This window comes from Mytilus californianus, unplaced genomic scaffold (assembly GCF_021869535.1).
Source record: "Mytilus californianus isolate M0D057914Y unplaced genomic scaffold, xbMytCali1.0.p SCAF_18, whole genome shotgun sequence".
Taxonomy (NCBI): domain Eukaryota; kingdom Metazoa; phylum Mollusca; class Bivalvia; order Mytilida; family Mytilidae; genus Mytilus; species Mytilus californianus.
The window spans coordinates 4,825,575-4,837,662 of NW_026262666.1; the positions used below are offsets into that span (position 1 = coordinate 4,825,575).

The 12,088-nt window shown below is 31.4% G+C and overlaps 1 protein-coding gene across 1 annotated transcript in view; it reads left to right on the top strand.

Annotated features, from left to right (window-relative positions):
• Positions 1–12,088, top strand: part of LOC127726788 (uncharacterized) — an 85,925-nt gene that overhangs the window by 16,406 nt on the left and 57,431 nt on the right. Inside the window, exons 5-9 of the mRNA XM_052234243.1 lie at positions 1,064–1,130; positions 4,877–4,959; positions 6,577–6,621; positions 9,778–9,840; positions 10,859–11,116. Of these exons, the coding sequence (XP_052090203.1) occupies positions 1,064–1,130; positions 4,877–4,959; positions 6,577–6,621; positions 9,778–9,840; positions 10,859–11,116 (516 nt within the window). The remainder of the gene's footprint in view (positions 1–1,063; positions 1,131–4,876; positions 4,960–6,576; positions 6,622–9,777; positions 9,841–10,858; positions 11,117–12,088) is intronic.

A 12,088-nucleotide genomic window follows, 5' to 3' on the forward strand; every position in this document is an offset into this window, starting at 1 on the left:
ATGTATAAGTACAGAGCCACGTCATATGGATACCACCAAAAACAGACTAAACAGTAGTAGTAATATTCATAAAGACAAATAAAAGAATACTATAACACGTTATTAAGATGATAAACAACGTCAGTACCCAGAATCTATACTTCAAAACCATCGTGTATAATTTTGTGAAGTTGACACGGAATATTTATCAACAAGATTTTGATATCTTTCGATGAACTTTTTTAGATAAAGGACGAGACGTTCTTTGACATACCCCTGGTTCATCAACTTTCTGCTCAGACACTGGTGACGTTTTACAAAGTCTGAGTAGTTGCTGCATGCTCTTGAATACCGAATAAGTTGGGAAATGTATATCCCATATGCAGGTGAAATTGGTATATTGCTTCTAAGGTGGAGGAAATTGATAATTTCAAAATTAAAATCGTCTCGTTTGTCATAGATTCTGGTACTGAGATGACCGTGTATGTCAAATTCGAGGTATAAGTCTAAAACGAGGCGGAGACATCTTTGATTTAAAGACTTCTAACATACCTTCAATCGTACTAATTGTGTATGTTGTGTGTACTCTTGTTAGGGTTATTCGTCGTTGTTTTCAATTTAATGTAAATAACCTTTAGTATTTCCTGTCTTGTGCATGTGATTATGTTAGAGAACGACCATTTAGCTTCAAGGGGTGGTTATGGTTTTTTCTTACAAAAATTTACTTAATGTCAATTATATGACACCAGTGCAGATGTAGAAACAGCTATATGATGATATATAATATGATTAAGGGCTGTTCCATAAAAACGTACAGGGAACCCAGACAAAGACTACTTAAATTTGCTCTGTAGGTAAGTGCGATTGCACGTTTAGAATATTTGCTGGTTTTTAAAATTGCGTTAAGGTATTTTTACCCTATGTATATGTTGGGTTTTTTTTTCAACGCACGGGTACCATGTATGTTTTTATGAAACAACCTTGTTATATAAACGCTAAGTACTATATAATTGGACATTTTGCAAATGCATTAACGATATAAAAATAAGTGTAACACATAACTAAACTTTCTTTCTTATTGTAGATTATAAATGCACTTTTAAATCGGACCTTCCTCCTGTAACTCATTGTAGATCAATAACAGATGAACAGTAAGTCATGATATTGAGGTTCATTCATACAGAGTATATTTTGCATAATTCACACTGATATAACCCAAAATACTGTAATATTCTAAGTCGAATGAAACAAGTTTCCTGGTGATTTTGAACTAAGTCAAATGAAACAAATTTCTGGTGATTTTGAAGTTAGTCAAATGAAACAAGTTTCTGGTGATTTTGAACCAATGCGTGCATATATTCTAAACTAAGTCCTTTATGTATGTTTTCTTTTTGATTATGAATCCACTACATAATAGACCATCATTATTCATCCCGTGAGCGTTGATTGAAATCAATGTTTGTTTAGTATTATGAGGCCCAAGTGTAATGGTCGTCATCCTGATAAACAATCAACACAAAATAACATAATTTAATCGCAGTAAATTTCCCGAAGATTTAGATAACATAAGGGGCTCTTGATAAAGAAAATCATCATACGTTTTGTGTAATAACACACGTTATTCAAATTCAAATTATGAAATTAAAAAAGATTAACAACCCATGGCCACCACCCCTAAACTATTCTCCATAGGTCGTAAATACGTCAAGCTTCCAAAGATACATAGGAAATTAAGACATTAATTACAGAAATGCGTGTCAGAATATTGATATAACATTCAAGATCATGCTTATTCTTCTCAATTTCTTGTTAATTTTTTATTGTATTTATAATTTAAAAAAGATACACTGATTATAGAAATGTGTTACAAAAGTGTTCCAAATATTCGATTTTCACAGGGCACAGAACCGACCCTTTTTCCTTAAGTCATGTTCATTTTTTGTGTTTTTTCTTAGTGTCCTGTCCCATATCATAAACCAACCTTTTATGGGTGTCGACCAATATTTTTCGAAAATTTGGCAGGTAAATTGGAGTCCAAATTATTTCGAACACTTAATTAACTTCTATTACCTAATCTAAATGTTTGCTATAAACAGCTTATAACTCATCATTTACGGTAATAATTCATATCAAATGCCCTATATCTTGGTTTAGTTCATTTTTTTTCTAGTTCTACTCCTGAAAACTCTGTTAATTGAAAGGTAACGATTTGTTATTGTATATTGAATGCAGAAATGTTAAAAATGATTTTTTCATTTAAATTTGCTAAACATAATTATAACTAAATTTATTTCACATTGATTGTTTAGCGATAAATCTTTTTCTTAGTTTTGAAATATCCTATTTGAATCCACTTGTGATTACATTAGCAAAAATCAATGTGAATCATACTGATAAAAACAAATAAAAACAGGTTGATAACAAGTTAAAAAGATATTTCTTCACATAGAAGTCGACGATTTAATGCACATATAATTACCACCCTAACACTTAAAATGCTAATTCGTCAAACCATCACTCATGGTCAAATGTAACTTGCTGCCCCCAAGTTTAGGGGGATGGCTGGGGTATAGTATTTTGTGGAACTGCCCTTATTTCGAAATCTATAATAGATAGACAGAAACTATGAACAACAAAAATATAAGCAGTACAATAGCTGCACAAAAGCTTATTCGATTGAAACCATCCATTGACTTTATGTACGAGTAACGTCTTTATTGTTGATTTTTATGAACTTCTGGATCTTTTTAATATTATCTTGAAATCCTTAGAGAGAAACTGTTAAAAGTTTATTTGATATTTATAACGCATGAAAATTATAAACGACATATCATTTCTTTTAGTCTTTGATATTTTTATGACTTCTTAGTGCAGTTGATTTTCTCAGGGTTACACTAGCTTCTAACACCAATTAAAACTGATCTTTTATATAGCCAAGTGTAAGAGAAATGTTGATCAACATCAATTGATAAATTAATATTTGTGGAGGTCAGTCTGAATTAAGGAAGGGTTGGAAAAGCAGATTGTTTTGAAAAAAAACCAATTGATTCTGATTTTGTTTCGAAACAGCTGTTCCAGAACTGATTGTACAGAGGGTCAGAAGGATCTTCCATTATAATTAGAATGATGGTGGTTATTTAAAAAGAGTCTCTGAACAATTGTACATAAAATTCAGTTAGAATTGTATGCATGGCAGGGAAAAATTCAAAAGTGCATTCCTCTCCGAAATGTCATTCATATAGAGAAATCTAACCTAAAGTTATTCACTTATACTTGATCAGTTATTCAGTGGGTTCCTTTTTTATCTTTAACTTGTTCATCATTTATTTTTTTTCAAAAACTTTAGAATCATCCACCTAAAACACCTTGTGGTATTCAAATGTTCAAACTGTCATAATCTGCCTATTTCGAGTTGGTACCAAACTTATCAAACAATTTCTTATAAGAGTTACTAACAATATGATTAAAACTATCAATTGGTTTTTATAAAGCAGTTTTTGTCTTTTAAACAATTGTATGTAACCAATGAAAGCATTTTCCTTTATGTTATTGAAAACTATGAAAGAAACACAAAACCAACTGTATACGGGAAAGATGGCTGGCTATACAAGACATACACAAAACTGTGTGACCGAAACTGAAAAGAGACTTCTTTAAGTCTGAGAAATTGTCCTTTCATGTTGAATATTAACTTTGACTGTGGATTCATTACTTTTGTGAACTCATGCTTTCAGGATATCCTGAATTTAAATGTCCAAAGAAGCAGGACTTTACTTTATTTATGCTTGTATGTAGACTTTGGCAAAACTACGAAATCAAATATATACGGAAAAGGGTACCCACGAAATAAAATAATGCTTCTCTATTACATTTTTCTTCCATTTGTAGAGAGACAATAAACGGGAAACAGCAAAATTAAACAGCATTGCAAGACCCATAATTTTGTTCTATCACGGAAACCGACTATTTTGACCTGAAATGACATTCTTGTACATATCACTTTAAAATAATACATTTTTTTCAAATATTTGTATACTTTTTGAAAAATGAACCATATAATACCAACCTTTACAGTCAAAATTCGTAGTGTGCTGTGATCTTGTGAATAAAATGTTTAATAAAACATATAGCCACATGACAGCCAAGGATGAAAATGAATGACATTTGTAAAATGAAAGTAATACTCTAATATCTCAAAAGCTCTAGTTAATAGGCAAAGTCTGAATAGGAAAAAAACGCTTTAAAAGTAAAGATCAGCAGTCTATCATATCTACCCAATAGTTTTTTTTTTATTGGAGTGGTGTCTTTTACTGAGGATTTTAAAGATTTTTGCATTTTTGTTTGTATTATGATGAAACAATCATGCATTAACATGAAGACACTCTGAGTAGCAAAATATATAGACTAACAGGTAAATAATGGTTATCAGATCATTGGTCATTGATATTTTGGCTTATGATTGAGGAGAGGCAGATATAATTTTGAAATCAGGGGGATTTAAGTGACTTTTAAAATCCAGATTTTCACGTAAATAAATATATATCATTTTTTACCAGATGAATCATTGTCTTTTCAATCTTTATTTATTACACTTTTAAATTGATAGCTATAATATTCTGTTCGGATTTTACTAAAAATAAAGGCATTTGTAGGTTTTATTATACAGATATTATTACCATAGATACCAGGGTTAAAATTTTGTTCGCCAGACGACGCCAGTTTCGTCAACAAAAGACTCGTCAATAACGCTCGAATCAAAAGAACTAAAAGTCCGAATTTGAAAATCTTTCAGAACTGAATGAGCAGAGTTAACGACCATGTAGTTGTTTTTCTTTTTTTTTTCTCTAAGTATCGGAAATATTGTATTTCTAAAAGTTTTAATTATGTTGTATTGCAGTGACAGGAATGGTAGACGTCCTGACGTCACAGAAGCTTTTCCTAAAGAAGACAAATTTTCTGTTTTTGCTATAGATGCTACAGGTATACGCTAATTTGCGAAGTTTAAATTCTAAGTTGTAAAGCAGAATTTCTAAATTGTTTAAACTGAATAGGCGTATTCCCTCTTTTTGATCATTTTACTACACAGTACACTTTTTTTCAAACATCGTTCTACAAGTCATGCGCTACAATATTATAACAGTTGCACAATTTTCGAGCTGAATATAAACTGAAATAAGGTAAAATTCTTTTAGCACATTGGTATTTTGAAAGGACGAACTATTTTGATTCAGCGTCGTATAATGATGATTAAGGAAAAAGTTATTGCCTTGATGATCAAAATTGTACTATCATCGACTGTGTTGAAGGTTTTTAACATAACAATCCGACACTATCTCGCCATCCACATTTAGGTTTAGGCTGTGGTTAACGTGTCAAATCGTCAGGGAAATTTAGGTAATGAAAGCAGTATTCTAAAAATTAACTCTTTGTTTTTCTGTATTTTTCTGATAAAAACGACCTTGTTCTTGTGTTGTTAGAAATTATATACAGTCTGTGTTTAAAGGTTTTTACTCATCAATACCTCTGTTAACATTAGTGGACTTACTGGAAAATTAATAGAGGCTTATTTATAGTTAAAATACATCTGGTATCCAGAGCAAAAATTGAAACAAATATGTTGCAGTTAACATTGAATAACAGTCTTTTATAGCTAAAGCATTTTTTTTTGCAAAACCAGAAATTTTATGAATGATTAATATTATAAGCTTAATGATCAAACTTTTTAAATTTTCCTGCATTTTACTGTTAGGTGAACAACGTTTTGGCAATTAAATATACAACTTTGTAAAATATTTATAAAATGAACACAACTTGCATAGAAATTAACATAACAATAAAAATTAACATAACAAAAAAACGGGTTGAAGTGCTATAAAATTAAACCTGCTTAATAAATACAGGTAGTTCTTGTGAGAAAAAAAAAATACAGATAGAATGAATACTTTATTCAAATGATTATATATGGTGTGATGTATAAATATATAGATAGATGATAATTACATGTACATTTGTACACAGATAGATGATATTTATAAAGATAGATGTTTAATTATTTATAATGGGAGTTTTTTTTTTCTCATTTGCTTTTTCCCCGACAAATGAGACTGTAAAAACCGGGGCCCCCTTAGTTGCTTCCCTGGGAAACTTAAGGTTGATGTAACAGGTGATTATTAATAAAAATATGTTTAAATTTAAAAAAAAAAAAAAAAAAAAAAAAAAAAAAAAACAACACAACCTCTACAACAAACTAGGACATATGTTCATAAAATGGCATTGGATTTAAAAGTATGATATTCTTTACTTTTCCCTATATTACTGATAAATAGTTAGTTTTTGACAACCAACGTTGAATTTTGACACTGATAGTAGCAGATGCAAGCCAGGCACAGGGTATCGCAGCTTGTTTTTTTTATATATTAATAAGATGGTTGTCAACAAAACAGACATGAAGTACATGATTCGTCTTTGTGTTTATATTTAAAGTATATATACAAGCAAACATAACCTACATCAATTATTATTAAACTTATTTGTATAATGTCAAAATGACGATTTTCCATAAAAAAATCGGTATATTATTTTTGAATGTCTTTTCAGTACCATGGAGGAAACGTTCAGCAAAAGCTGTAAGTTCTATTTTTGGTAAGTTATAAACTTTTCCTATTAGAAAAACTAGTCCAAGCCACCTTAGTTTGAATATAATAATTTTCAGGTTAAATATTGTATATCTGATATTACATGTATATTTACATATTCATTAGATTAATTGATACAATTGATAACATATTGTTTGATTTATGTTCAATTAAAGAAAATATGTAGATTCTGTCAGGTGTATCAACCAGAAGGAAAGTCGGCAAATTTGTACTGTCAAAGAAATGAGGATAAACTGGTAAGGGGCAGAAATTTTGCAATGCAACAGGTCAACTTATTGGTCCCTCAAACAGTTTTGGCATTTACTGTATAGAGAGAATGGTATTCAGCCTACAAATCAAAATAATCAAGATCTTAAACACAACCAATATGACTGTGTATTTATACATTCAGAACATACAAAGTTCACCTCTGTGCGGCTGGGGAAATACATGGATGACCATGTTTATATACCATAGTCAAACCTTTAGGTTTTTGATCATCTGAGATCTGTAAAACAATGCACTGTGCTAAAACTGGAACAGAATAATGGAGACTGCACATACTTTATAACACAATAATAAGATTTTATGTTACAGTATGTCCTTCATTTGAATTTGAATATCTTGTCAAATATACCACATCTATACTTTTCATTTGAATGTGTATAGGCAACAAAAAATGTATTAATTGAAGCGACCTAAATGAATTGGTAAAATGCTTGATAATCAAAAGTTATAATTTATTTCTGTTTTGTTTTGCATTCAACGAAAGTCACAACATGTGAGAGATAGGAATGCAAATCCTGCCACTGCAGCTGGAATTATCTATTTACTACCTCACTTTAATGATCTATTGATAAAGCTATGTTTATATATGATACTTGTATAACAAGTTAAGGTGAAATGCATATATGAAATCATTAACCAGAACCTTTACATGTTTAGCTTGTAAATAAATGTCAAAAGGATATGGTAATATCTCAATTGAATGAAAAACAATGAATATTTACATGAAACATATTTGATTCTTGAGGATTTTTATTTTTGTAACGTTTTATTTAGCTTCCCAACACTTAAAGTTTGACGTCATGTAAACTTTATAAAATAAATATTCTCCTGTGGTGCAACAAGGTCAATATCAACAGAGTTGTTTTAGAGTATTTAGTATAACATGTAGTTTTTTGTTCCAACCATTCAACCAACATGGTGACAATTGCCAAAAAGTAAAACGGAAAGGTAAAAGTAATACATTAGGGTTTTTCTTAATAGCAATAAAAGAAATATGACATGGTCATGGTCATGGTGTACTATTTTCTTGTTGCCTCTCAAGGTAACAAATGACTCGCTATAGGAGTGCTTTTATATCAATGATTGTATGCTCCGCCTACGATTCCATCAGTCACAAGCATTCAGATCATACTACAAAATTACTGTTTACTAAATCCACTGTTCGTGGAAATATATATGCCTTCATGCAGTCGAGTGTCGTATTTGTCTAGTTTTACCTTATACCTCGATTTCTGTAATAGATCAACGGAACTTTAAGTAGCAAAGATTGTTCTGAAAGATCTATACATTAGTCATACGATTTAAATTGTTAATTCAATACTTATAGCAGCATCTTCCGGAGCAACTGTGATTACCCCTAATTTTAGTTGGGGTTCATGTTGCACAGTCTTCAGTTTTCTATGTAGTTTTAAGTGTACTGCTGTTTGTCTGTGTGTCTCTTCTTACTTAGCCTTGGCATTGTCAGTTTAATTTGGTCTTATGCGTTGGAATGTCCCTTTGGTATTTTTTGCCTATTTTTTACGTCTAAATAACATTTTTATATAAAAAAAATAGTTTTGCAAACTATTTTGAATCCTATTATAGTTAAATAAGCATTTGGTTCAGCGAAAATGATCATCAATGTCCAATAAAGACAACAGTAGTATACCGCTGTTCAAAAGTCATAAATCGATGGAGAAAAGAAAATCCGGGTTTCAAAGTAAAACCGAGGGAAACACATCACGTTTAAGAGGAAAACAACTTAACAATAGAAACACTGAAGTGCAACTAGAACACGAGCCAGCATACTTAGAAACGGACTATATACTAGATACTGCCAAATCCCTGATTTGGTACAGGACATTTTAAGAAAAAATGGTTGGTTGAACCTGGTTTTTTGGCTAGATAAACCTCCCGCTTATATGGCAATGTTTAAAAATATCACTAAAATGACAACACTACGTGACAGGAATACAGTACACACAAACGCAAGAACACTCAGCACAGAGAAACGCATACATAAATAATATAATAGCACATTTGAGCATGTAAACCACAGAATAACAACGGACATATTATTTTAACACAGCGGCACATTACACCACAAACCACAAACAGTGACGTATTTTTGTGACGTATATATAATCATAAAATTCATACAATTATATGGAACGAGATCCAAAATTTTACAATTACTTTCACAATACTCGTCTAAATAATTTTCATGATTATAACGGTCTTGAAAGGCTATTTTAGATTTATGCTGTGACGACGTCATAATTATTTGGACTAACACAATACTTTATTCTCGAAAATGGAAATCAACTCGACTATACTGACAAGCAAGACATATGTGAAATGTGAAAATACAAGATGCAGACCACAACGATAAGACATAACACAATATCCCACCGAACCCACTAAAGAAACATAACTAAATACATGAATGTTCGATGTATCAATACAGAGGCACGTCAGTTTTCAATCAACACAAATTCATATGAGCACAACAGACTCCATGGAACCACTATTTATTAGTGATCAGTGTATATTATACAAACAGAACAGATAAACAAAACGTTCATATATAGAAAAAGTAAAGGAATGCACATTAATCATAAACATCTGTGAATTATTAAAGAAAATAGATAGATATATGAAATTTCTTGCAAGTGGAAGAAAAAAGTATGCTCTTCATCAATATCAAGTAAAAAAGATGACGTAGTTTTACAAAAAATACTTGAATAATAAAACAGATATTTGAACAATTATTATACATGTTAAATTCTATGTCCATTTCTTTCCAATATGTCTATTTGTTTTAAGATAAGTTTTAGATTGCTGCGCAGACCATCGATATTAATAATACATGATGTATGTGTTCTATTTTATTCAGGTTGTACAATTGTGATGTTACTTGTTTTATGCCTAAAAAGATTACGGGGACACTGTTTAAGAGGTAGGTCAAAATGAGTTCTCTGTCAAATGTTAAATATGTTGAAAGTGATATAGCATTAAAAAAAGAGAGTGCAGTCAAAAACCAAAGATTCAATATAATCGTACAATATATTTGACAGTAATACATTTTATTCACAAAAAGTCCGCAAAAAACTACGCAGAGGAGATTGGGTAACGCGAATTGTTCATAGGATAACTGTTTTTGGTATACGGGAATTGCGAGGTCTACATATAAGCTTGTATGTTTGTCTAGGAACCAGCTGAAACCCGCCTCCCGGTGCGGGATTTTCTCGCTGTGTTGAAGACCCATTGCTGGCTTCAGGCTGTTTTCTGCCCTTTGGTTGGGTTGTTGTCTCTTTGACACATTCCCCATTTCCATTCTAAATTTCATTAGGTCGTACAGGATTCCTATAACCGCAGCTTCGTCATATGAAAAAAACTTGCACATTAAGCATAAGTTACATTTTAACATTAAATGAACTTACAACTTGACAATCACAACTTCCGTATTCAAACTAAAAACAGTAATGGTTCGCAAGACATAAAACATCATTCTGCGGTTAATATATGTAAATATAATTGCCTATCACGTACGTTTTAAACAAACCAAATGTGTTCCGAATTTCTATGGTCAATATTGATAAAATCATTGCAATGTCCAGATATTGCAAGTTGTATATAATGTGCCCCAGCACGAAGACAAATGACGGAACAACTTAAGTAGAAATGTATACTACTTACGTTGGTGAAGTTGGTATATTACTACTAAGGTGGAAAATGTTTTAATTTTAGAATAGAAATCTACTCGTTTGTCACAAATTCTGATATTGAAAATACCACTGTTGTCAAATTCTTAGAAGACTACTCAGTTATACATATTTTACTACTGGCTGAGAAAGATAATGATTGCACTGAGGCACTGCTTTGAGACTTACATCATTGTTTTTTAATGCATTATATACAGCATTTATAGACATGGTCTAATTTGTTTCCTAATATTGAACTTTGATTTGTTTCAGCAATATTTACATCTGAATTTAACCCAATAAGTTGTATCGAAGGGGAAAGGTTACAACTTAAATGCTCAGTGTATTCAAAAGATATTTTTGTGAAATGGATGAAAGACGATATGGAAATTGAACAAAATGAGAATTTATCAATTTATAGTGATGGAAAGGATCACTTCCTGACAGTTCAGCAGGCTAAATTGAGTGATTCTGGTGAATATGTTATGACCGCCGGAAACGTACAGAAACAACAAACAGTAACTGTTAAAGGTAACCTTATTTCTACCATTTTCTATATAAGACGATACCTGTACCAAGTACGGAATATGGTAGTTGTTTTCCACTACTTTGATGCGTTTGCTTTCCATTTTGCCATTAAATGACACAGTTTTTGAATTTTCTTTTGAGTTCGGTAACTGTGTTGTTTTATTTTTTAAAAGTAGATACAAGATTAATAAAACAACTTAAATCACAGAAAACATTGGATAAATCCTTAAGGGGGTACCCAACACTATACCCCCAAAAAACATGTCGTTTAATTTTTCTTGTTTTTATCTCATTCATAAGTTAGAAATTGGAAATACAACTTCAAAAAACTGATGGATTCGGTCGAGGATTATGCCAGGTAATGGGCTAAACGCGAAAAAGAAGACGTAGATACTCTTTCCGAATGGATTAAGGCTGTGAGGTCGTTGATACAAATCCGAATTAAGAAACTAAATGGGCATATCAATACCCACGCTACATCAATTTTTAAAGACCCAAATGTTGCAAAACACTTGACCTACCTCCATGACAAATATGTTGTTGTTCCCGCAGATAAAGCCCCAAACAACATCGTTTTTGTGTGCAAATATCATTACATAAACTGCTTGATAAATGCATTAGGTATTGACAATTCACTTGGAAACTCAACATATACCCTCACGACACTTACCAAAGAGGAAATCCTGAATAATCATAGGCCTGTTCTATGTTTGGAATTTCAACCAAAGATGAAGAACTGGATCTTCCATCACTGTATTGGATACCTAAACTACACTTTGTCCTTACAAACAACGGTATATTGCTGGGTCTTCCAAGTGCTCCACGAAACGTCTATTTAAATTATTTACATCTATTTTATTAGCAATCAAAGCCGGGCTCCAAAGTTATTGTGAAACTGCCTATTCTAGATGTGGCGTGAATCAGATGTGGATACTAAAAAATTCCAAAGATCTTTTAGAGTACAAACAATCTAAG